At 40.4% G+C, this 27,887-nt stretch overlaps 2 protein-coding genes across 2 annotated transcripts in view; both read left to right on the forward strand.

Moving 5' to 3' along the window:
• Positions 1-4,225, forward strand: part of LOC117370359 (glypican-1-like) — a 79,822-nt gene extending 75,597 nt beyond the window's left edge. Inside the window, exons 9-10 of the mRNA XM_033965761.2 lie at positions 241-416; positions 954-4,225. Coding sequence (XP_033821652.2) covers positions 241-416; positions 954-1,135 — 358 coding nt within the window. The 3' untranslated portion in view covers positions 1,136-4,225. The remainder of the gene's footprint in view (positions 1-240; positions 417-953) is intronic.
• Positions 4,226-10,166: 5,941 nt separating this feature from the next.
• LOC117369783 (ephrin type-B receptor 1-like) overlaps positions 10,167-27,887 on the forward strand; it is a 169,018-nt gene continuing 151,297 nt past the window's right edge. The window contains exon 1 of the mRNA XM_033965119.2: positions 10,167-10,387. Coding sequence (XP_033821010.2) covers positions 10,291-10,387 — 97 coding nt within the window. The 5' untranslated portion in view covers positions 10,167-10,290. The remainder of the gene's footprint in view (positions 10,388-27,887) is intronic.

The following is a 27,887-nucleotide window of genomic DNA, read 5'->3' on the forward strand; positions in this document are numbered from 1 at the left end:
TACCTTCCCTCTCCTTTTCCCTCCCCCTCCTCTTCCCTCTCTGTCTCTCTCTCCCCCTCTTTCTTACTCTCCCCTCTCCCTCTCTCTCCCCCTCTTCCTGTCCTCTTCCCTCTCCCTCTCCTCCTCCTCCCTCTCCTCTCCTCTTCCCTCCTCCTCCCTCTCCTCTCCTCTTCCCTCTCCCTCTCCTCTTCCCTCTCCGTCTTCCCTCTCCCTCCCCTCCTCCCCTCTTCCCTCTCTCAGGTATCTTCCTGAGGTGATGGGTGATGGTCTGGCCAGTCAGATAAACAACCCCGAGGTGGAGCTGGACATCACAAAGCCGGACATGAGCGTCCGACAGCAGATCATGCAGCTCAAAATCATGAGCAACCGACTGAAAAACGCTCTGGAAGGAAACGATGTGGACTTCCAGGACGCCAGTGAGTTATTGCACTTCGATTCTACATTCAGGAAACAGGAAATGTCTCTGTTGTTGTGTCCTTGGGCAAGACACTTAGCCCCCCTCGCCCCCAGTGTCTGTGCACACTGCTGTATGAATGTGTGTGTGTGAATGTGTGAGTGGTTTTGAGTGCCTTGAAAGTTGGAAAAGTGCTATGTAAAAATCAGTTTAAAAAAAAGATAAATCCATTAGTAAGATAAAAAAGCGCAGTTGCCATGGCGATTAACAATTCAAAATAAAATATCACATCTTCTAAGGGGTGAAATGTCCTTAAAATGTAGCTAATAAACATGAAAGCCATTAATAATTGATATAAACATTAGCAACACTAGCATGTATCTCAAGTTGTGCCAAAATAGATGACCCTGTTTTCCAGACTATACGTCGCTCTGGAGTATAAGTCGCACCAGCCAAAAAATGCATAATAATAAAGAAAAAATATATATAAGTTGCACTGGACTATAAGTCGCATCGTACTGGTTGATTTGAATTGTATTTTGCCCTTTGACCCCTGCAGGTGATGACATCAGCGGATCAGGAAGCGGCATGTGCGTCAGCGGGCAGTGCACTCGGAGCAGACCAGGCTTGTTCCCTTACCCCCCGGACAACAAAGGAGTGAGGGGCGCAGCTACTCCTAAGCTCCGCCTCTCCACCGTCGTATTCCTCCTCCCATTGGCTGTCCCGCTCCTGCAGCGATGATTGACAGCTCCCGCGACAAAACAGACTCTACTACTGTCTGATGTAGGACTACGGCATGAGTGAGGAGGACAATGACGCTTGGAGAGAGTTGCTTTTGGACGAAACTTTGCCAAAAAAAGTGGACTTCCTGTTTGCGATGAGCGAAAGCCGACGATATTTTTATTTTGTTGATGTGTGATAGATCGTTGAGGTGTCTTGCGAGAAACGTGGAGGAAATATTGTCCAGAAGATTTGTTTGAATTCGTTCCGCCATTTTCACCTGACAACGAAAAACGAAAAAAAATCTGCATTTTCCAAACTTTTGTAAACATGCGTAAGGTGTAAATGTGTGTAGCTTAATGACTGGCACCATACTGAGCCATGAATGTACAGAATAATATTGAATCTATCGACAACGAAATCCCCATAATCCGTCATGTAGATGTCCAGATGTTCGGCGTTCGATGTGTGTTGGTTTACGATGAATAGGATCAGTCTAAAATAAAGGCGGGGTTAGCACAATGTTAAAATATACAACGTTTTATTAGCAAGATTTAAAGTAAAACTGCATTCACACCACAGACTGTATAAAGAAGTGGACTGAGTGAGTGTGACGCCTCCCACAGCGTTCGCTCCAATCAAACGAAGCTCATCGAGGCTAGCAGGTATAGCGGTGGATTTGTCGGCGGCGGCTAGCAGGTTAGCTATGTCTGTTAATATATACAGTCCATGGATCAGACATAGTTAAGGTTGTGTATCTTATGAATCAGATCAATATAAGACTTTAATCTACCTGGATTTTGCGATTTGGCCAAAACTATTTTCATTTCCTTGACTGTGTCCTTAGTCTCGTCCAGGTTTGAGAAATATTGTGTTGTTTTGGATGCGGCTTACTACACACCATAGTCTGTATAAATAAGTGGACTGATTGTGACGTCACCCACAGCGTTTGGCTCCAGTCAAATGAAGCTCATTGAGGCTAGCAGTTATAGCGGCGATTTGAGTTGTATATTTGGAATTCCAATTGAGAGTATCATAGCAACCAAAGAGCCAATCTGGAGCGAGGCTGTTGAAGGTAACGCCCCTTCCCCCTCGCGCCGCTGGTTTAGCAGGGAGCGGGTGCTTAGCAACGCTGTCAATCAAACCTGTTGCTAACGGTAGCGAGAGCAACCTCGGGGAAAGAAGGCGCCTGATTTGTCTGTTATTAATGTTCATATCTTGATTTACAGACACAACAGTGAAATAAAAACACCATGATCATGTAGAGCGGGTTAATATGAACATTTTAAGACCAACAGCAGTCTGACAGCAGCAGTTACAGAGAGAGGGGCACAGTTTTTCAATAGAAAGTGAACTGGAGCCAGAGTCGACAGAGCTGGAAGCGTGCCCATGCTCACTTCCTGTTTGTAATGTGCCGGCTAGCACGTTAGCTACGTCCATTTATATATACAGTCTATGCTTCACACGTTTTGTTTAACTCTCCAAGCACACGCGAACAAGCACACTGAGGTTTTTACTGTAATGAAGGCGAAGATGTGCACATATTCCTAAATCTTCTATTATTTATTTTATATGAACGGTAACGGAAATGGTTTGAGTCTTTGTAGAGGGATGCTCGCAAAAAAGCACAACAGCGATAATCCTTGAAAAATCAACTTGAATTTGCCGATAGGTGACCACAAATATCTGGTCTCTAAAGTGTCCTTGAAACAAAAACGTCTGAGTGGAAATTGAAACTAATTGCGTAATGTGAGCAGAGGCAGATCTTCAGCTGTGTGCCCACGCAAAAAGAAGCAAATGCGGAAACCAGAGTAATAATAATAATCATAATAATAATAGTGATTTCTACAAAGCAAGCATCTTTGGAGACTTCATAGAACGACGACTTCATAGGACTTGCCATTCTGCTGGACCTGTTTGAACGTGCAGGTCTGTTTAGGTTTGGGATTCACTGATCCAGCTTTTTCAGTTCTGATAAAATACCGATAAAATACTCTTATCTCTATCTACCAGTACCGATATCAACCGATACCAGTGCAGAGACACCATTTATTTCCTTTAAACAGAAATCAAACAAGACAAAACTGATTCAAATGAGTTAGGTAGCTGTTTTTTAGCTCTCAAGTAACCACAGACCAACTTTCAAACGAGACTTTCTGGGTAAATAGTCTCATATGTCCCACCAGGATATCGACTGAAGCGATATTTGGAAGCCGATATCTGAGACCATTATTGGTTCGATGCATCCCTACGTTATGAATATGCAAAGACTTGATTCCATACGTTCAGTGATACTACGGTAAGTGTAAGATTAATGTTAAAACGACCCATTAGCGACTTTTGCTAACTCCGCTCCCAGTTATTTCAAATGTGTGTAATGTCGTACTACGAGGCTTATATTAAGACAAGAAAACGATCGCTTTTACCTTTTTTTTAATCAACTGGTGTTTGGAACAAGGCTCTAGAACAATCACACTTACTTAAAGCTGCACTGTGTAACGTTTTCCGTCACACATTTGTCTCTATGGAAATGGGATTGCTTTGCTTTTGGGGCGACAGTAGCTCAGTTGGTTGAGTGTTGGTTGAGCAGTCAGATCCACCGACCCACAGGTTGGCGGTGCGATTCCAGCTCCCACAGACGTCGTTGTGTCCTTGGGCAAGACACTTTACTCACCTCGCCACCACTGTCCGTGCTATATAAAAACAGTGGCCATTTATAATTTTGCTAGGAATGATCTACAGTATGGCATTAAATGTACTTTATATTACGTTTATTCAGGTGTACTGCTCAAAAAGCACCTTGGAAACGTGCATTTATACTCTGAACAGGCTTGCCTTTTCACTGATCTGACCTGTAACTTGACCTGATGGCGTCACATGCTTGTCTATATAAGTTTAGATAAGCCTGTATAAGTTTAGTGATAAGTTTAATGCCATACTGTGGAACTTTCCAGCCAAAGCATGGTATCAAGACAATGATGGACACTCTGCCCGGAAAGTTACATAGCGCAGCTTTAAGTCCAGTCCTTGCACATACAAAGAATGGGATGTTTTGTTCATGTTCATGCATCTGTGTAATAATCTCGCACTTCATTAAACTCTGTCTGATTGTAGACTGGCTTCATGTTCTAGTTTGTTTTGAGCGGCCATATTTGATTTTTTAATACTTTTACAGCTAATCTGACACTTTTAACCCACAAACTTAAAGGGCCCATATTACATGATTTTCTCATCTGTTCTAATGTTGTTTCCTCATCACAAACAGACCTGGAGTTGTGTTTTGTTTCATTCACACATGTTTAACACACAAAACCTGCAAATTTATGCTGAGTGCTTCTCTCAAACTGAAAACACTCTGTTCCACCTTGTGATGTCATCATGTGGTGATATAGGAAGTGCTCTACTGTGTTTTTAAACTCCACACACGTTTACTACAATCATCTGGATGATTTCAGCCCTGGAACTGTCAATCTCTACTGAACTAAAGGTAAAAAGTAGCTGTTAATGTAAAAACTATCACTTCATGACGTCACAAGGTGGAACAGAGCATTTTGAGCTTTGGAGATGTAGACAGACCACAGACTGTTTAAAGAAGTGGACTAAGTGAGTGTGATGTCATCCACAGCAATCGGCTCCAGTCAAATGAAGCTTGTCAAGGCTAACAGTTACAGCAGCCAATCTGGAATCAGGTTCCATATTTGGACTTTCGACTAAGTATCATAGCAACCAAAGAGCCAATCCGGAGCAAGGCTATTAAAGGTAACACCCCTTCCTGCCCACAACGCTGGTTTAGCAGGGAGCAGGCGCTTAGCAATGCTGTTAGCTAACCTGTTGCTAACGCTAATGGGAGCAACTTTGGGGAAAGAAGGCGCCTGATTTGTCAGTTATTAATGTTCATATCTTGATTTACAGACACAACAACGAAATAAAAACCCCAGGATCATGTAGAGCGGGTTAATACGAACATTTTACAACCAAAATGATGAGTCTGAGAACAGCAGTTACAGAGAGAGGGGACACAGTTTTTTAATGTAAAGTGAATTGGAGCCAGAGTCGATGGAGCGAGAGGCATGGTCATGATCATTTCCTATTTGGAACGTGACGGCTAGCAGGTTAGCCATGTCCATTTATATTTACACTCGATGAGACAGACCAATAATGCAGCGTTACTCAAACATGTGTAAATGAAACAAAAGCCAACTCCAGGTCTGTCTTTGAGGAGGTAACAACATTATAACATGACTTAAATCTCACAAGAGTCAATTTTGCGCAATACGGGACCTTGAAATGCGTCTTGTGCTATGCTAACGCTTTTCCATGCAAAAGACTTGGGAATGACAAGTCAGTTTGAATGACACTTAAAACTCAACAAAAGTTTATGCATAAAAATAACTTTGGAAGAATTGTGTTTTTGTGCGCCGCATTATAAATAAACATGGAGATGCTTTTGACAGGCACCACCTCCTCGGCCCCGCTGAGCGTCACGATGACAGGCCCACATCCGTCTGGGGGGCTGGAAATGAATGAGTGATTTCTGTTCTCCGTCATGCTGACTGTTAAACTCAGATGAATAAAAGTGAGTTTAACCGGCTCAAGCTCTGAGGCAGATTCAACTTTAGACACGTGAAAGTCCCTGTGTTTGATCAAATGTCACAGAGCAGCAACGTCTGGAACCAATGGACCCAATGTGGAGTACACAGGACAAATATAAGTCACTTTAGTACTTTTCAGACAACATACTTATACTAGTACAACTGCTACTGCTGCTACTGCTACTGATTCTTCTACTGCTATTACTACTACTACTACTACTCAGACTACTGCTACTACTATGGCTATTACTACTGCTACTATTACTACCAGGACCACTACTACAAATACTACTACTATTACTACTACTACTGCTGTTGCTACTACTACTGCTACTGCTACTGATTTCACTACTGCTACTACTACTGCTACTGCTAGTACTGCTACTACTACTTCTACTACTACTACTACTACTACTACTACTACTACTACTACTATTACTACTGCTGCTACTACTACTTGTGTACTATTTCATGTTTTGTCCTTCACATTACGTTCACTTCACACTATAAATCAGATGTTACATTAAAAAAGGTACTTTTCCAGATACATGAGTAGTACTTTTCCCAAATACTTTTTTACTCCTACCTGAGTAATTTGTTGGACCACCACTTTGTACTTCTACTTGAGTAATAATGTTTTGAAGTAACATTACTCCTACTTGAGTCATTTCTTGGACCACTTTGTACTACTTGAGTAATATTGTTTTGAAGTAACATTACTCCTTCTCCAGTACCACCACTGCATGAGACACGATCAGCCGTAACATAAACCCAAAGCCTGTGTCTAGACAAAGCAAAAGATTTATAGATTTTTAGTGCTGCCTCCTGTTTGTTTATGATCCTCCATTTTAGTCTCCAGTGTCCAATTTGAAAGGAAAGTCGTCCAACTCGTTCTGCTCCTTAAAGATTTGCGTTAACAAAGGAGACGAGGAGAATCTAATGTGGCCACTGGCTCGTGTTAAACAGATCAGTGCAGTGTTTGTGTTTTATGATCTGCCACAGGCTGAAACACTCCACAGCCTTTCGCCTGAAACAAAGACAAGGTAAAATGAGGTGACAGCTGCTGATTTCATGTTCTCAAGAAGCAAACAGAAGCAGCCAGAAGCAGATAGAAGCAGACCGAAGCAAACAGAAGCAGATAGAAGCAAACAGAAGCAAACAGAAGCAGATAGAAGCAAATAGAAGCAGAGAAAAGCAAACAGAAGCAGGTAGAAGCAGACAAGCAGAAAGAAGCAGACAGAAGCAGATAGAAGCAGACAGAAGCAGATAGAAGCAGACAGAAGCAGATAGAAGCAGACAGAAGCAGACTGAAGCAGAGAGAAGCAGAGAGAAGCAGAGAGAAGCAAACAGAAGCAGAGAAAAGCAAACAGAAGCAGGTAGAAGCAGACAAGCAGAAAGAAGCAGACAGAAGCAGAGAGAAGCAGATAGAAGCAGACAGAAGCAAACAGAAGCAGACAGAAGCAGATAGAAGCAGATAGAAGCAGACAGAAGCAAACAGAAGCAGACAGAAGCAGATAGAAGCAGATAGAAGCAGACAGAAGCAAACAGAAGCAGACAGAAGCAGATAGAAGCAGATAGAAGCAGACAGAAGCAAACAGAAGCAGACAGAAGCAGATAGAAGCAGATAGAAGCAGACAGAAGCAAACAGAAGCAGACAGAAGCAGATAGAAGCAGATAGAAGCAGACAGAAGCAAACAGAAGAAAACAGAATTAGACAGAAGCAGATAGAAGAAGAGACAAGCAAACAGAAGCAGAGAGAACCAAACAGAAGCAGATAAAAGCAGATAGAAGCAGACAGAAGCAGATTGAAGCAGAGAGAAGCAAACAGAAGCAAACCAAGCAAACAGAAGCAAACAGAAGCAAATAGAAGCAGATAGAAACAAACAGAAGCAGGCTACAAAAACATGATCCATGATGGGGGTTTGAAGGGGAATTAATTTCAACTTGAATTTGGAAACTTGAATTTAACTTGAATTTGGAAATTTGAAACTATGTCTCACCTGGCCATGACCTGAGGGGTGCCCCAGGGGTCTATCCTGGGACCCCTTTTGTTCAATCTCTTCATGCTGCTGGAACTATATTTGTGGGGGTTCAGTATTTATCTTTGTACTACTCGGAATTTTTTTGGTTATTTTTTTGGCTATATGATAAGATTTAAGCTGTAAAAGTTTGAATGAATAACTTCTATGTCTCATTACAGATTCAAACTAACGACTAAAGTGTCTCATTCTACTGTTTATTTATTGCAGCTCATGATTTTTAACAATATGGTAGATTTATAAGAGTTTTGTGGTTTAAATCTGTTCTTGGGTTTTTGTGTCAGTGGCATCAATTAGTCTCAATATTATTGTTTATCATCTATAGTTACTTCAGCGACATATCAAACTTCAAAATATGTTATCCAGACAGGCCTCGCGGTTGATGAAGTACTCAACTTTGTTACTTAAGAAAAAGTACAGATGCAGAGGTAAAAAGTCACTCAAGTAAAAGTATCACGTGAAAAAATCGACTCAAGTAAAAGTATTTAAGTACCCATTTAAAAATATACTTTAGAGTAAAAAGTAAAAGTATTTCACACAAGTTTTATTCATTTGTTAAAGTTTAAAAGTAGTGATATTGATTAAAAAATTTAGACATAATTTTGTCACAAAAACAATATGAATCTTTCTTTCTTTTTCTTATGAATTTTGTGTGATTATTTTAAATTGTACTTCTTCAGAGTAGTTTTCAAATTGCAAACATTTCCCCACTGTGAGCAAGTCGACAAGGGACAAAGCTTATTTATATTTCAGATATGACTTAGTCAGTGGTGGAAGGTAACGAAGTACATGCAGTAAATAAAGTACTGTAAAAAATGTAGGTATCTTTACTTAAGTACATTTTACAGTGGACACTTTATACTTTTACTTCACTACATTTGAGAGCAGTATCTGTACTTTCTACTCCACATTTTTGAACTGGACTGAAAAGTAAAAAGGACTTTTCATATGATTTGAGGGGTTATTTTTACCCTGTTCGTGAAAACATCCTGACTAAAGTTTTTGAGTTCAAGCTTCGGCTTTGAGCAAAACAAAAATAAATTCACAAAATTCAGAAGAAAAATTTTGATTCATGTTGTTACTGTGACCAAAATATGTGTATTTTTTTTTAAAATAAATGTCTTTAAATTTTACACTTTAACAAACTAACAACACTTTATCGAAATATGGGTCAAATACTTTTACTTTTTACTCTTAGAGTACATGTTTAAACAGGTACTTTAATACTTTTACTTAGGTATATTTTTTCATGTGATACTTTTACTTTTACTTGAGTAACTTTTAGCCCTTGTTTCTGTACTTTTACTCAAGTAACAAAACAGAGTACATCTTCCACCACTGGATTTACTTTGTCTCATTTTTGTGTCCATCCTTTAAAAATACCAGATTTTGAGCATTATTTCATGTTTTATCCTTCACATTAACAACATTAACTTAAAATTATACTCTTAAAATTACTTTTCCTGGAGTAGTTTCTCCAAATACTTTTTGTTTTACTTGTACTTGAGTAAGTTCTTGGACATCTACTTGCGTAATATCTTATAATTTGCATGTAACTCTCACTCTGGCGGCTCTGCTCACCTCTGGATTATGTGCTTCATGTCAGTCTTTTATGTTACAATAGTTTCGGGGTAAATATGGATTGATTTGTGGCAACATGAGGAGAGTGTTTTATTTAAGCGACTTCTGAAAGACTTTCAATTTAATTAATTTTTGTTTACTTGGCAAATATTGACCGAGTCACTGAGACGTAAATATACAAGTTATTCCATTACACCTCACCTGAATTAAACCTAAAAATGAAAGAGTAAAAAGTAAATGTTGTTAAAGTGTAAATGTAGTGATATTGATTAAAAATGACACATATTTTGGTCACAAAAACAATACAAATCTTAATTTACAAATCTTCTTTTCTCTTGAATTTTGTGTATTTATTTTTGTTTTGCTCAAAGCCAAAGCTTGAACTCAAAAACTTTGGTCAGGATGTTTTCATGAACATGGTAAAAAAATAACCCCTCCAATCATATGAAAAGTATTTTTTACTTTTCAGTGCTGTTCAAAAATGTAGTGGAGTAGAAAGTACAGATACTACTCTCAAATGTAGTGAAGTAAAAGTAAAAGTATCCTCTGTAAAATGTACTTAAGTAAAGTACAGATCCTGCTCTCAGATGTAGTAAAGTAAAAGTATCCCCTGTGAAAAGCTGAAACCCGTCAGTTCCTGTGTTGACCGCTGGGTGTCACTGTGGTAAAGCGCGTGGACGTTGGGCGGGGGGATGGCGGGCTGTGGGGCTTTTGGCACGGGTCAGGTGGCACGGGTGATTGGTTTACGATCCGGCGTTCTCGCTTCTGATTGGCCCGCGAGGTGTAAAGAACCAGAGGGGGACGAGAGAGCGACGATCACCGGCTCTGGTCCCATCCCATTCCGCGGTGACGGTGCCGGTGCGCTCGTCTGTCCCGTGCGTCTCTCCCGTGCGTCTCTCTCGCTGCGATGTGACTACCAGCCGGAGGAATATCAGGATTTCATTGGGATTTTTTTTGGATCAGAATGGGGGTCTGCCGGAGGGGAGCGACGGTGGCCACGCGCGCCACGAGGGCTGCGCTCGTGCTGCTCTGGGTGACCACGACTGCGCGCGCGGTGGAAGGTAGGTGCACGCGGACAGACGCACAGACAGGGGACCAGTTGGGGGGCCCTGCTGAGAGCCGACGGGCGAGTGAGCTGGGGAAACTTGGTGTTTACTTACAGTGGCTGCTTCATACTTCATAATCCTGCAGGGAAACTCCGATTACGCACACTACGGGACATTTCAATCAGACAGGCTGTCATAGTCTAGTCTACTATTTGACTCGACCAAAAAGACTTGTGAATTTTCAAATGGGTTCACTCAAATGACATTAGCACCCGTCGCCTACAGTCCATATTTAAAGCTGCACTATGTAACTTTTCTAGTGGTCTTACCTGCTTGTATCCATGGAGCTGTTATTATTCGTGTTGGCTGAAACGTTCCCCAGTATAGCTTTAAACATATCCACCCAGCATTTATTTAATATTTCATCATGGGCATTTTTATTGCTGGAAAATATTAGGGCAAGTTACAAGTCACAGATATGACTCGTAATTTGCCCTGGTCGTCTCAGATTAGGCATGGGATGATACTGAATTTTTGTGTTTCTTTGTCTTTGAGGATTATCATGGTTAAAACAATTGCGGTTAATGAGTATATCACAATAATGATTAAAGTTGTCATGGAGATTAATAATTATAACTTTAACAGAGAATATTTTGGATGAGCAGGGCCATCAACCGAAATTTGGGGGCCGGGGCAATAAGCCTCATATGGGCCCCCCCTGTAATGCAAATTAATAGGAAGAAGGTCCAATTGTGGGCCCCTAAGACCCTGGGGTCCCGGACAACAGACCTCTTTATCCCTCCTGTTGACTCCTCTGTGGATTAGTCATTTTTTTTCTGCACATTTTGGTGATATAACAGCGATTATTTTTGTTGGCGATTATCACTATTATATAAAATGTCCCATGAACGATTATTGCCGACCCTTTTTATCACGCTAAACAACATTATTCCCACTTGCTTGGCTTCATTAAGAGATAAATGTAATGCCGTACAGTGGAACCTTCCAGATAATGCAATCATATCGCTGTGGGGATGAGCAGGTGTCTGACCCTTTTAACAGTCACAGCAGTTGGATGGAGCCTGTTTAAGCTGTGCAGATGATTGGTTCTGTTAACTGCTGCTGTCATCACATTATAAACGGCGTTAGCGTGATTAGCATATCGACATAGACTGTGTACGTATTGCAGAATAAAAAGCTTATCATGGTGTGGATGTGGCATTTGGAGGAGTTTGAAGTGTCCAAAGCTCCATCTCTCTCTGCAGACTCTCAGCTCCATTAGTGAAGCGGGTCCTGTTTTCATCCAAACCCAATGATAATTCTAGCTCAGAGGTGTGGAGAGCACAAATGGGACGATATCGAAGTTTAGTGTCATGATTATCATGTTGCGGTCAATTTAAAATGTTGTTAATATGAATAATTATCATTTTAATCTTATGAGTAAGTTCCATGTTTAAAGAACTGTTATAGTCTTGTACTTTGTCATCAGTGAAAACAACTACGATCTAGTGGAGAATATTCTGGATGAGCAGGGCCGTCAACTGAAATTTGGGGGGTCAGGACAAGAAGTCTCACATGGGCCACCCTCCAATACAAATTAATAGGAAGAATCCAATCCTGGGCCCCTAAACCCCGGGACAACAGACCCCTTTGTCGAATCCCCTGTGGATAAGTTGTTTTTTTCTGCACACTCTGGTGATTTAACGGCAATCGTCTTTGTTGGTGATTATACATTTCCCATGAAAGATTATGGTTGATCCTTTTTATCACGATAAACTATATTATTGTTTACTGTCCCATCCCAATCCGAACACAGTCCCAGCACCACCGCTCCTGTCTGTACCCTCTCCGAAAACCACTCCTGTGTCCATTTACCGACCTGTCAAAAACGTAATACCCCTGGCGTTTGCTTAGCGACTCCCCTGTTTATAACTTCTACAACACAACGGTCACATTATTTGCTGTTTCCACGTCCAGTCCCAAAATGTTACTGCTCTCTTTGCAGCGTCTTATCTCGTATTTATGTGATTCCATTTGTGCAAGGAAGAAGTTATGATCACCCTATACACGCAGATATTATGATTTAGTTCTTTCTGTCTATCAAAATATTGGCATTTTATTGTAATTATCGTAGCTTGTTTTCCAACTATATCCTCATTCTTATTGTGAAATTTAACTATTGTGCTTATATGTGTAATAAGAGCTGTCAGTAGAGAACAACACTGAGTAAAATGTATTTATAAGGGACTACGACGATAGACTTTTAGAACTTCTAATCCAAGTTCTCAGGATTGTCTACGTCTAAAAACTGTCCGGACTAGAACTGAAATGGAGAAAAGAAGTGTTTGGTTATTTTGCTTTTTAACAAGAACGTGCCAAACTGGATAGATTGGTGCCACTAATGCACTTTAATAATCTGGAGATAAACATTTAGAATCACACCTGCTCCTGTTTTGAATGTTTTAAATGGACGCAGTTTTAGTTTTGGTTGGTTTTGTTTGTGTGTCCTGTTCTGCTCTCCCTGCAGAAATAAAGATACATATTAGATTATTACTCAGTCTGGTTTGAATTAGGAATTATACTGAACTTTTGTTATGTGTTGCCAGATTTCCAGAGGTACTCCGTTTGCGTTAGCCTCTTTAGCCTCTTTAGCATCTTTAGCGTCTCTGGCTAGCTGTGTTAACCATGTTAGCTTGTGTCCCCTTTAAGTGCCTGTATTTTAGCAATCTGTTCAATATATTTCAACATTTACTACCAGAAAAATGTTTGGACGCACCCTCTCATGCAGTTTTTTATTTTTTTCCTACGTTTTACATTTTATAAACAAATAGAAGACATCAAAAATATGGAGTAAAATATATGGAATTATGTAGTAAAGAGAACAAAAAATATTAACTCTGCTAAATATGTTTTTTTAATATTTTAGTTTCAAATTCCCAGCTGCAACCTTTGTCCTTCTGTCAGTGAGTTTCTTGCTGAAGTCCCTGAAATGGTTCTCACTTCACATCTGAGCCGTGTCAGGGTCAAGAAATGCCCAAAGTGCAAACAAAAGCCAGGCTGTTTTTAAAAATTTGAAATCTAAAACAAGTTTGGAGTTATTTTGAGTTCATTTTTGTTTACTACCACATGTGTCATTCAAAGTTTGGATGCTTCAGTGAGAAAGAAATGGTTTGACATGGGTGTTAAAGAAGCAATTTTTGTTAGGAAAGACAATCCTTCCTTGAGCAGGAATAAGGGCTTCAGACATCATCCATCTCTCATCTATAACTCCATCCTCAGACCTAAAGCGAAACATAGAAAACGATAAGGCTGGCCAGGATGCTGATGGGTGTGAAATCACTCATTAGAGGCTTGAATGACTATGTTAAGTATGACTCAGGCACAGTACGCACTTAAGGAAGCACGATAGACCTAGACTACAAACAAAACACCTATTGTTTACAGTTTCTGAGTTTCGGTGTGGTTCAGACAGATATAAGGCAGTGTCCAGCAGTAATCTGACCCGAACTGAAGAAGCGGCTTGAACGAGCAGCAAAACGTCTTCACTCCTACAACTTTTGTGCAGTTGATCGATTTGATTTTTCTCGTTTGCTATGGATCAGACCTGGACGATCAAGGGATTACACAGATGGACAGATGTTCAGTGAGAAGCTACAATGGAAATAATCAAGGAAATAAAGAAACAAATATGAATGGTAAAAGTGTATCCAAACTTCTGACCCGTTGTTGATTTCTGGACATGTGAAAATTAAAAGTATTGTAGTGCCCCATACTCACAGGTAAAACCCATAACATGACGACTAATTCCCGAGACAACGGATGGAACAAGAACACGCGTACAAATACAATTACAGAGCTATTACAGTATGTGTGTGTAATCTGTCCAGGTAGGATCCAGAAATGTCTTATTGAGAAGCTGAAGTTTAAAATTAGATCGGAAGATTAACAGTTTCATAGCCACAGGTTGAAACGGGGTATGTTTGTTGTTCTATATTTGACCAAGATGTGGCATTTTTCACTTGTTGTCAATGGGAAATGGTTTGATCATAATGTAGTAATATTGTGTAGGAGCGACATGGCAGATTATGTTTGGTTTTCATTAGAGGGTTGCTGGTTCAAATCTTTCAAGTAGAGTTTCTAAGGCTGTTCTGCTGTTGTTTCCATGGGCAGGACACTTTACCCTCACCACTCCTCTGACAATGTGGCTGATTGCGTCCACCATGAAAAACATTTGCTGTATAACCAACCAAATCAGAGGGTCGCCGGTACAAATCTTTCAAATCTGGTTTTGGAGTTCACTTTGCTGTTGTTTCCCTGGGCAAGACACTTCACCTCCATGGCCCCTCTGACAATGTGGCTGATTACGACAATGACCACGAAACAGATTTGCTGAAATTACCAATCAAATCAGAGGGTTGCTGGTTCAAATCTTTCAAGTAGAGTTTCTCAGGCTATTTTGCTGTTGTTTCTCTGGGCAAGACACTTCACCTCCATTGCCCCTTTGACTGTTGTAGCTGATTGCAGCGATGACCATGAAACAGATTTGATTTCAGAGGGTCGCTGGTTCAAATCATTCAAATCTGATTTTAGAGTTCACTGTGCCGTTGTTTCAATGGGCAAGACACTTCACCTAAACTGCCCCTCTCATGATGTAACTGATTGCACGGCTCATGTGACACTGTTGCAACCAAATCAGAAGGTCATTGGTTCAAATCTTTCAAGTAGAGCTTCTCAGGCTATTTTGCTGTTGTTTCTCTGGGCAAGACACTTCACCTCCATGGCCCCTTTGACAATGTGGCTGATTTGGTTGGATACTACAGCAAATCTGTTTTGTGGTCATCATTGCAGAGGGTTGGTAGTTCAAATCTTTCAAATTTGGTTTCTAAGTCTATTCTGCTGTTGTTTCCCTGGGCAAGACACTTCACCTCCATCTCCCCTCTCACAATGTGGCTGATTGCACGGCTCATGTGGCACTGTTGCTGTAGTAACCAACCAAAATGAGCGATAGATTCCACTGTCTTCTTAAGTATATCTGTAACCATCACCATAAAGACAAGTTCTAGCCTTAACGACGCATTTCCCAACTGCTGCACGCTGCACCCATCTGCTCCCGTCTCCCGAATCCTTCCAAGTTGTCGGTTCCTCTCCGTCTGCTGTCTGCTCTGTCCCTCATGGAGGTACCAGATTAGCCCACTGCTGTGTTTTAATGGTGCGAGTAATGATGGCCTCCGTAGTGACTCTCCCTCAGTTTAAGACTCGGAGATGCGTGTGTTTCGATTAAACAGGATTCGTACGCAGAGGCCAGGTCAGTGTCAGTGGGAGGTCCTGACAGAAGAACAGTGGCATTATGGGTTAGGGAGGCGGCGGTGGGCTGTTTACTGGTCTCTTCACGGTGAGTTTGCTCTTAATGGACTGCTGGATTGGCGTATCGGAGTGTGTCAATGTAGAACAGAGCTGATGTTGACACAATTACTGCTCTAAGCTCTGTGTACACAGCCACGCGCTAAGGGGACGGCGGAGATGCTTAAAGGGCCTATGTTATGCAAAACTGACTGTTGTGAGCTTTAAACCATGTTATAATGCTGTTACCTGATCAAACACATACCTGGAGTTGTTTTGTTATTATGTCTACATCTCCAAACCTCAAAACGCTCTGTTCCACCTTATGATGTCATGAAGTTGTAGGTTTCACGTTAATGTCTACCTTTTACCGTTGTTTCAGTGGAGATTTGCAATTCCAGAGCTGAAATGATCCAAATGATTCTAGTAAAGGTGTAAGGAGTTTAAAAATATTGTGTTTTTAATAGGCCCACGTCAACAGTTTTTTGAGAACCTGTTATTTTTGGTTTCTTAGTTTCGGTTATTTTGTTCATACATTTACGTAAATATTTTAGTCGACTTCTGTTACTTTGCCTTTTACAGTCCTGTTTAATTCCTGTAAATTCCAACTTAATTTATACCATTTTAACATCTCGGTTTTATTACTTCCCCGACGCTAACCGAGCTCGGTCGTAACGGATGCCGATACGATTAGAATCCAGAGAAACCTATGACCGATACGCTCTGCTGATATTTTTGGACCGATTTTGATAATTGTCCTCAAATTACGTTGTTTGAATTTACATCAAACTCACCCACAGCCCTGTGTTTTATAATACATGTGTACGAGCTGATGTCTTTGCACTAAAGCGTTCAAATAAAGCTTTATGTGGATTATTTAGGCAGCTGTTCGTCCAAAACTAAATATCGGCCTGTGCTGGATGCTGGAGATATAAGGCCCAAGTTAAAAAAAGGCAAATATCGGCCAACTAGTACATCGATCTGTCTATAGTTTCGAGGTAATCTGCTCTCACTCAGAACCCAAAGATAAAGCCATATATGTGTTTTGTTGGTAAATAAATGTTTTTTGACGTAATAGCAGCCTGCAGTCACTTCAACAAGAACGTTAATGTTATGCTCGAATCTTAATGTCTATATATTCTAAATTTGCTGTATAACCAACCAAATCAAATGGTTCAAATCTTTCAAATAGTTTCTAAGCCTATTTTGCTCTTTTCCTGGGAAAGACCCCTACATCGCCCCTGACCATGAAACAGATTTGCTGTACAACCAACCAAATCAGAGGGTCGCTGGTTCAAATCTTTCAAATCTAGTTCAGTCACTTCGACAAGAACGTTAATGTTATGTCCAAATCTTAATGTCTGTGTATTCTAAAAATCTGAGCTTCATTCAGACTGAAAATAGCCCACATTGTAGACAAGTAATCCTTAAGTACTTGGTATTTTGAGCCGGTGCATGCTGGGAGACTGTACCTCGACTCTCTCTCAGGTCTCCAGAGGTCACACTGCGGTGCACCAATCTGACCTTTGACCCTGGTATTTAGGAAGTCACTGCAGACTCCTGAACTTTTAATGTGTTAGTGTTCTATTATGAATTGAGGGAAAGTAGAGGGACACGTTCGGCCTGTGTAAAGTCTGCAGCCTGTTACACTTCTGATACGAATCACTGTGAAAGAGGAAGCTCATTCTTTGGATTTACTTTGGTCTGGTTAAGGGCAGTGATGGGAAGTGTTTAGTTACAGAATACTGCATACAGACCTGCATTAAATTGGTGCAATCAGAGTACTGTATTCTGAATACTTTTACATTGAGTTGCATTTAAATTATATTGTAAAGACGCGGCATAGGATTAAAAACAGCTTTATGTTTGCTTCACTGTTTCTTTTGTTTTTCCTATCGCAAATTACAGAAGGAAAAAATGTCACTTGCCTCACCACAAGAGCAGTGTTTTATATTTTTCTCATTAATACGGTGCAGTTTGAACCCAAAATATTGCTTTTAATTTAAAAAAAGTAACTGATCTGAATACCACGAAATGAAAAAGTAATTGAAACTGAAGAAGTAGAATACAGTTACTCAAAATGTGTATTCTGAATTGTTTATCGTAATAAAAAATATCAACAATAATCGTTCGTGGGATGTTTTATATAATAGTGATAAACGGCAACAAAGATAGTTGCCATTATATCACCTGCATGTGCAAAAAAAAACAACTTATCCGCAGGGTAGTCGACGGGGGGGGGGGGCAAAGGGGTCCGTTGTCTGGGGCCCCAGGGTCTTATTGCCCTGGGCCCCCAAATTTCAGTTGACGATCCTGCTCATCCATAATATTCTCTATTAAAGTTATAATTATTTATATCCATAACTATTTGAATCATTATTGTGATATAATCGTAATTATTTTGGCCATGATAATCGTCACACAAAATTTCAGTATCGTAACAATGTACCATAAATTTGGCTCAATGGAAATGCTTAGATCTGCTGTTAAATTGTTTCTGTGCAGATTTCATTTAGTCATTACTCATTCCAGATTAATCTTGACCTGCTGTACCCTCTGTCCAAGTAACTCTGCAGGCATTTTGTTCTAATCAACGCAAATATTAATGAGATTATTAAAGCAGACTTACTCTGCAGAATGGACTTTCCAGAGTTTTTAACCATATTATAGTTGTTTTCTTCAAGATTTACTCACCTGAAGTTGTTTTTGGAGTGATTCATGTTTGAGTAATCTTTAATTGTTTATTTTCAAGACACCATTTTGCTGATCAACCCCCATTTTCACCTGGTGTGATTTAAAATGTGCAAATTATAACATACTGATCCACCGGTGTCAGAGATTATAACTATAGAGCGACACAAGCACAATAGGTACGCTTTAAAGTGCCAGTGATAGCGTCAGGAAGAGCATCCGACTTAAAACGAATACCAAATCAATATGTTAACAACCACTCAACTGGGCTTACCCGAAGAAATGTAATTGCTATGTGTACTCTTTACTTCAACAAATCATAAAACACATCATAATCTCTATTAGATTTGAAATGCATGTCTTTACTAACACACTCACACAATGATTTGCACCTAATTATCATTCCATAAATTCCCATGTTTTTTTCCCAGAAGCGCAGCATTCCCGTCGTGCTCTATTTGGCTTCCCTTAGGAATGTGAAAGGTTAAACGTCTCAGATCCTGTTTTAGATGCTCGTATTTATATTAGTGTGTGTGAAGTTGGGCTCCTCTGGGGAGTCTGGTCCAAGTTTATTAAGCCTCTGCAGATGATGATGGGCCATAGTCGGAGCAAACATCTCTTCCTCCACTTCATCTTTTAAACTTCTGTATTCTTCAGCTGCCAGGTTAGCCATGACAGAAACTGGGGGCAGCAGACGAGAGTGGGACCCTCCTCAGCCCCCTATAGACTCTTTATGTCCCAGTGTTTCTAGATGGAGAAATGTATAGGTCCAAAACAGGAATGTCAACTGTTTTTAGGCGTGATTTTTGTTTTTTACAGTTTAAAAAAGTCAGATGGTTAAAGTGCCCATGTCACCGCTACTTTCTCATCTATATTATAATGTTTCCTCATCACAAACAGACCTAGAGTTGTGTTTTGTTTCATTCACACATGTTTAACACAGAAACCCTGCAGATTTAGGCTGAATTCTTCTCTCAAACAGAAAACACTCAAGTGGTAATACAGGAAGTGCTCCACTGTGTTTTTTCCATACACCTTAACCAGGATTATTTGAATGATTTCAGCTCTAGAATTGCCAATCTCTACTGAACTAAAAGTAAAAGGAGCGGTCAACTTGAAAACTACCACTTCCTGACAACACGAGGTGGAACGGTGTGTTTTGAACTTTGAAGATGTAGACAGACTAAGTGTTACTCAAACAAAACACAACTTCAGCTCTGTTTTTTAGGAGGTAACAGCATTATAAGCGTAATGTGAGACCTTTATTGAAGAGGGAATATTATGCAAAATTGAGTTGAGTTCCCACATCAAAAACATACCTGAAGTGGTTTTATGTCTTCCATACATGTTTAAATAATCTTGTGATCTCTCCCAGGCCCTATCCAAACCCTTGTCACTATTAGGAGTACGATCCTGACCAAGACTTAGCCCACGAGCTCACTTAACCCTCGCATGACACAAAACAAAAGACAACAACTTCACAAACCTGATGTGATGTGCAGTAGTTTCATTAGCGGGATACATGCGGATTGTGTTCTGATAGTGCTCTGAAAGGGGAGCAGAAACTCGACGTCAAGTGTGAAAGTGAAACCTGTAAAACATGTTCATACATTGTTTTCGGTGAATTTAGCATTTTCAGTAAAGTAAAAGGAACATGGTGATCTGAATATGTTATGTGTTAGCAATTAATACCCCGTAGAAGTAAAATACCTCCTCCTTAATACCCCATAGAAATAAAGTACCTCCTCTTTAATACCCCATAGAAATAAAGTACCTCCTCTTTAATACCCCATAGAAGTAAAATACCTCCTCTTTAATACCCTATAGAAGTAAAATGCCGCCTCTTTAAATCAATTTGATGTAGGAAACAGTGTTAGAATTCACAATACATCTTTGTATGGAGGAAATTCATTATTTTTGGTGCATTTACATTTAACAAAACATCTTGTTAAAATTGGGATTAAACTGAGATAAAACCCAGAACAAGAACTGGACTAGACGGGGACTAACGCAGGACTAGAACTATACAAAATCTACATTAAGCCCAGACCAGGCCCAGACCAGGCCCAGACCAGGCCCAGACCAGGCCCAGACCAGGCCCAGACCAGGCCCAGACCAGGCCCAGACCAGGCCCAGACCAGGCCCAGACCAAACACTGCCTTTCTTAAGATGGAAAAACATAGTGTTGTTGCTTTTACAATAAAATACAGTTAACATTTTTACTACATGAGTTGGCAGCTTGTTTGTCCACTGAGCCACATGTTGTTGTGTCCTTGGGCAAGACACTTAACCTCTCCCCCAGTGTCTGTGTACACTGGTGTATGAATGTGTGCGTGAATGGGTGAGTGGTTCTTTGAGAGTCTTGAAGGTGGAAAAGCTCCATTTTTAAAATCCCTTTACCATCATCATTAAATCAATTGTAGTGTAATAACAACTTAGATACTTTAGAGTTGGCCAAAGGAATCCAGTATTTTGGTTAAATTACATGATGTAGTACAAGTACTACAACTTCTGTCCCTGGTGGTTATGATCTGTTTATGTTTTAAACAAATTTGGGGATGCTCTGTCTGGACTATGGGAGACTCCCTCAAAACTCGCTGTTGGTAGTATTATTTCACAACAAAATATGATGCAACACCACTGCAACATACCTGTCTCACTGATTACTCGCCACAAGCTCAGGCAACCCAGATCTTGTGTCCCTATACACTCCTGTTCTGTCTGCAGCCTGTTAGCACATACCCACTTACACTTGTTCATGTCTACACCCCACAACCAGAACAGGTGCCAGTGGCCTGTCAGCGGCCTTAATGTTGTAGTTGACGGCTGAATTCCCATGTTCTGTGGTCTTTAGAGCGTGGCACCTCTGGCCTTTGGGGTCGTGTTTCAGCTGCTGTTCCCATGTGCTGCCCGGCCACTATGCAGAGACAGCGGAAAACTATTTTTACTGAAGTTTCAAAGCTGCGTATTTAGGTCACTCTCATGGTTGTGTGCATTCTACCCATAGACTGTATGTATAAATGGACATAGCTAATCTGCTAGCCACCGCGTTACAAATAGGAAGTGATCATGGGCATGCTTCCGGCTCCATCGACTCTGGCGCAAATTTACTTTACACTGAGAAATTATCACCTTTCTCTGTAACTGCTTTTGTCAGACTTGTCATTTTGGTCTTAAAATGTTCGTATTAACCCGCTCTACGTGATCCTGTTTTTTTATTTCGCTATTGTGTCTGTAAATCAAGATATGAACTTTAATAACCGACAAATCAGCTGCCTTCTTTCCCCGAGGTTACCCCTGTTAGCATTAGCAACGGGTTTGATTGACAGTGTTGCTAAGCGCCTGCTCCCTGCTAAACCAGTGGTGTGGGCGGAAAGGGGCGTTACCTTCAACAGCCTTGCTCCGGATTGGCTCTTTGGTTGCTGTGATACTCGTGGTCGGAATTCCAAACATGGAATTCGGCTCCAAATTCGCCACCATAACTGCTGCAGCTCTAGTCAAATGAAGGTCGTCGAGGCTAAACGCTGTGGGTGACGTCACACTCACTTTTTTATACAGTCTTTTTCTACCTAATTAAACTCTTTTATGATTTAATAAATGTGCTAATGTCACAGAGCTGATTCTTTGCTTCCCAACAGCCTTTTTCTAATCGTGTTAGTAAAGCGTTTACATTTTGGCAGTAGTAAAAGGTGTTTGGCCTCCCTCTGTGAGTTTGAGTAAGATATTAAATATGAACTGCATACGGCAATTGGAGGTTTGACTCACTGCCTGCTACAGCTCCAAGATTCATCACAACAGAAAGACAATTTGATTTAAATTTGAATCGTCCCAGTGACAGAATCACTCAGGCTTTGGTTCATTAAGTTCAGTTAACTTAATGTAATGGCCCCTGCTGCAAACATCCAAATATCCAGTTTCCATGTGGGTGGATTTTGTGTAAAACCCTGCATCTCTGTAGTTTGGACATCAACAACTATGTAGTGAAATGCAGCTTTCTGTGCGAGTTCTCCTGATACTCCCAGATGACTTTTAAAGCTGACCTATTGTGCTTGTGTCTGCTCTATAGTTTTAATCTCTGCAAATTATAACAATGATCCACAGATGTCAAAGTTTAAATCACAATATAAATGTAAAATGACTTGATAAAAGAAACAGATCCACTAACTGAGCTGACTTCGCCGCAAACGTCATCACAACGAAGAGCTGTGAATAGGTCTTTAATACATAAAATTGCTAATGTAATCACAATAAAAATACAATTGGCACATATAGTTGGAGATGTATACCGTAAATTTCGGACTACAGAGCGCACCTTGATATAAGCCGCACCAGCTAAATTTGAAGAGAAAATCAATTTTGTACATATATAAGCCGCACCTGAATAAAAGCCGCAGGTTTTCATATTGTAACATGAGATATTTACACAGAAAGACGGTGCACTGACACGCTTTTTTTAAACTGTGCCTGAAAATTGGAACCAACACGACAACAACACGGGATGAACACATCTGCAGGTTTAGAAAATAAAGCTGCACCAACACGGAAAATCTGCTTTTATTTCCTCTGAAAACTTTTGTCGTCTTTTTACATTGACCAAGTTGGATTCATTGATGTCGAGCTCACGTGCAGTGGCTCTATTTCAGGGGTCGGCAACTCGCGGCTCCGGAGCCGTATGCGCCTCTTTCAGCCTCATACTGCGGCTCTGCGTGGCTTGGGAACTAAACACAGACACAGCTCACAGTCCTGCGTAAAGAGCCCTGATTTTCAGACGCTGTGCGCACAGGGGTCAGGAGCAACTTTGGCCCGTCCCTAATGACACACTAATAAGCTCGTCCGTAGATGTATCATGAAAATCCTGCTGGAAATCGCCACAGAAATCTATTTGATGTAGTAGCAAGTATATTATCTGCTCTTGTATCCGCGGTGACGTATCACGTATAACACATCAGACACGACGCACAAAAGTAGAGCCACAAGCGAGTGAAAATGAGCCAAAACAATAGTCTTTGGAGATCTTTTTAACAAAGGGGAAAAGGACAACTGAGGAGCCAGAAGAGGAGACTACGACCTCCAAGAAAAAGAAAGATAAATTTAACAGACAATGCCTACTTAAAATCTGGGTTTGTCGCTGCAGGTGACTCACGCGCACAGTCCGCTCTGCGTAACATACGGGAAAAGCAAATAAGGCAATGAAACCTTCAAAACTGCTTTGGCACATGGAGAATAAGCACCTGGGATTAAACGATACGCTACGAGTTTTTTTGTTGTTGTTTTTTTAAAGAAACTGCGGAGTAGAGTAGACATAATCACATAATCAGCGCAGGGCTCCCTCTGATGCAGCGGTTTGGTGAGTTGTATTTTTTAATGCACTTAAGTTGTTTTTGCCATATTTATCTGCCACGTGTAGAAGGCTTGTCCGTGAAAGTAAAACCTACATTATTCCGTTACATTATTGTTATTATACAGTGTTATCTTCATTTTAGATGTCAAAAGGTATTTGCGGCTCCCAGTGTTTTATTTTATGTGGAAAGTGGGTCCAAATGGCTCTTTGCGTGTTAAAGGCCGACCCCTGCTCTGTTTCCTTTCTGTTTCTTTATCTTAAAAACTGCATCATATCCATTTCATGATGCGCAAAATGATCGTTCAAAATCAAAACTAGTGAATTCTTCAGAGCAGAATCTTTCCCCACGTCTGTCTCACTTTTACGTTTACAGCTAGAGAGCGCCCCCCAGGGGCCGTTATCCAGTAAAATTCCATATATAAGCCGCACTGCTGTAAAAGCCGCAGGGTTCAAAGCGTGGAAAAAAAGTAGCGGCTTATAATCCGAAATTTACGGTATTTGGAAGAGTTTCTCATTTAAATTAGGTACTTTTATTTTGAAACAGGACTTTCATAATAAATATTGACAGATGTTCATGGGCCTGTCACGCTAATTAACATGTTCAGTGTATGGATGGAACAGTCATTTTTGAGGGTCAATATTTAATTTCTTTGTACTAGAGGGGACCTTTTTGTCATTTCTCTGTGGTATGATGAGATTTAAGCTGTTACGGTTAAATAAATAACTTCTCTGAATCATTATTAATTCAAATTAGTTTTAATATTATTGTTTATCTGCGTTTTTCTTTAGTAATACACTTCAAAATTTGTTATTATGACAGACCTGTGTGTGTGTGTGTGTGTGTGTTCACTGGTTCATGTTTAAACTCTCCTGTAGAGATGTAATAGTCATAAACTGTATATATAAATGGACATAGCTAATGTGCTACCTGCTGCATTCCAAATAGGAAGTCATGGCAAAAGAAAGGAAGGAGAACATAACTACTTGCCAACGCATCAAATAGTTTGTCTTGCACAGTGGTGATGGGCCCCATTCCATAAGCCTTACACAGCTTCTTAGGGTGTCTGTTTTTCACAATGTCATTTTTATATATCGACGTACATATGTAAACAGAAATAAATGTGTAAAATATGCACTTATGTAGTATGTAAGAAGCTTAAGTGTGTAAATGTGCATCTGTATATACTGCGTGTGTATGTATGTGCCTTATATATAACGTTGACCATTGTGAAAAAAATAAATTGACTTGAATTGATTAAGCCTCCAGTTCCATCAACTCTGGCCCCAATTCATTTTACATTTAAAACTGTGGCCCCTCTCTCTGTAACTGCTGCTGTCAGACTGATCATTTTGGTCTTAAATTGTTCATATTAACCCGCTCTACATGATCCTGTGGTTTTTATGTCATTATTGTGTCCATAACTCAAGATATAAACATTAATAATGGATAAATGCATGCCCTTATTTGTATTTGTATTTGTATTTATTCAGTGTGTTTATGTTGCACTTTTTCACCATATCAAGTTCCTAGTTTGTGAACTGTGTTCACAGACTATGGCAATAAAAGTCTTCTGATTCTGATTCTAAATCAGGAGACTTTTTTTCCCCAAGGTCCCCATTAGTTAACGGTTTGATTGACAATGTTGCTAAGCCAGTGGTGCGGTGTTAGTGAAAAGGAGCGTTACCTTCAACAGCCTTGCTCCAGGTTGGCTCTTTGGTTGCTAGAATACTCGTGGCTTGAATTCCAAATATAAAACTCAGCTTCAAATTCACCACGATAACTGCTAGCCTCGATGATCCTCATTTGACTGGCGCCGAACGCTAGCCTCACAGTGCCATAGTCCACTTCTTTATACAGTCTATGAATAGTCTACATAAGAGTGTACATCGACGCGCACGCTCCAGCCCTCTCCGAGCAGACCGCTGTGTGCTGGGCCCTGATGAATAACTTATTAAATAGTGTAAATCCATATCCCTGTCTCTGATCTTCACACCTTAGCTGTGAACATTCACAGTGAGCTCTCCTGTTCTGTTTTGGGACAAGCTTGTTGGTCACCGCCGCAGTGAGTCACGTCCCAATTTAGTGTGAATTTTGAATCGAGCCAGTCTGGACCAAATGTTTGGGTCGGGCGATGTGACCTTTACATCGGCTTTAATATGTAGAGATCCGGTATGTGTTTTAAAATAAATGTCTGCAGATAGATTAAGAGCATTTTCAAGATGTCGGCGAAAACACTTCCTCTGCAGCCGCTCACGTCTCACTATTTTGATCTTTTGAAATGTTTTGCTGCATATTGTTTAAAAAAGTGGGTGTACTGTCGCCAAACCTGGACTTGAACTTATGTGATTTTCCAATGACCGTTAATGGTGCATTATGTAACTTTTGGTGCAGGGTCCGGCATCTTCTTGTCTCCACAGCGATGTTGTTATTGCTTTGCCTAGAAAATTTCATGGAATAATATTAAACATCAATCTTCAAAACTATTTAGCATTTGACATGACCAAAACAAGCTGCTTGCCAGTTCTGTGGAGTGGCGAGTCGGTTACATGATTGTTTAGTCTAAATCGATATGACTGGGTTCACTGCAGTCTTTGTCTAATTTAAGTTGCACCAGAAAACTATTTTTGGGTCATCTACATAAAAAATATACTATGCATGAGCATTAACATGCATTGTCCCAATCAAATAAATAAATAAAATAAATGTGCTGCTTCACTCATTAGTACTGTCCCCTCTGTGAAAAATATTTATTTTACCAATTTGTTTCATGTAACTGTACTGATATTCAAGTTATACAAGAAATCCTTTAATTTAGTGGTAACTGTGTCAATTTCTTCCTATTGCACCTTTCATCCATAAAATCCCAGTTTTTTGCCTTATGTTGCACTGAAAATATGTATTTGAGAGAACAGGCTGCTCATAGCTCACATTTATTTTAAACCAATGGGTTTATTTTAAACATATACACATTATGCATTATTGTTAAGTGAAATATATATATATATTTTTAAACTGTTTAAAATGTAATTTTGTAAATGAACAAATAAAATCTGCCCCACATATTGTGATGTCACTGATCACCATAGAAACCCGTTGTCATGGCAATCGGAAAGAACTTCTGTGTGATGTCACAAAGACACCAGAGATAGTACTGGTAGAGCACAGACAGTACTCCTCACACAGTTAGTTTACTCCAACCGTGCTCGACGAAAAGATATTCACAGAGACAGAAATCGCACATTTTTTGCTGAAAAACATGGCTGCTAATGTAAACATGGCAGAGGCTCTGACAATAGACGACATCGCTATTGGTCACACTCTGCAGGGAAACAACTCCACGTACACCGTGCTGGAGTTTCTCGGACAAGGCGTGTTTGGCAAAGTAGCCAAATGCCAAGATGTCCAAACTAAGGAGATGGTGGCGGTCAAAATCCTAAAGGACCCCAATGCCATCAGAAAGACTGCCAAAGAAGTGTCCATGCTGGAAGCTCTCCGTGTTCTGGACTCGCACTGCTACAACCTGGTGAAATTCTTCGGCAGATTTGAACATAGAGGCCTCACCTGTCTGGTATTTGAAATGCTGGAGATGAACGTTTTCGACCTGATCAGAAGCCGAGAATGGGAGCCTCTTGCTCCAAGCGACATACGACCAATCGCTAAACAGCTCCTCGTGACTTTGGAAGGTCTGAAACGTCTTGGTATCATCCATACAGACCTGAAAATGGATAATATGATGCTGACCAATGTTAAGGAGAAGCCGTTTAGACTCAAGGTGATTGACTTTGGTGAAGCCAGGTACTCTTATGAGGTCAGACCTGGCATGTGGTGCCAGCCCGGTGGATCTAGGGCTCCAGAAGTTTCACTCGGCAACAAGTTTAACGAAGCCATTGATGTTTTCACCTTGGGCATCAACCTGGTCTTCCTCTATCTGGGATACTTCTTATTCCCCATCAACTGTAACTATCAGATGGTCAAGCGAATGGTCGAGATTCTGGGATATCCACCCGAGCACTTATTGTCCAATGGAGTCTACACCAAGTTCTATTTTAAGGAGGAGATGGACGATGAAACGTGGACATCAACGTGGACTCTACGGACACAAGAGGAATACGAGGAGGTTACGAAGACCAAAACAAAGGAGT

This window comes from Periophthalmus magnuspinnatus, chromosome 4 (assembly GCF_009829125.3).
Source record: "Periophthalmus magnuspinnatus isolate fPerMag1 chromosome 4, fPerMag1.2.pri, whole genome shotgun sequence".
NCBI lineage: Eukaryota > Metazoa > Chordata > Actinopteri > Gobiiformes > Gobiidae > Periophthalmus > Periophthalmus magnuspinnatus.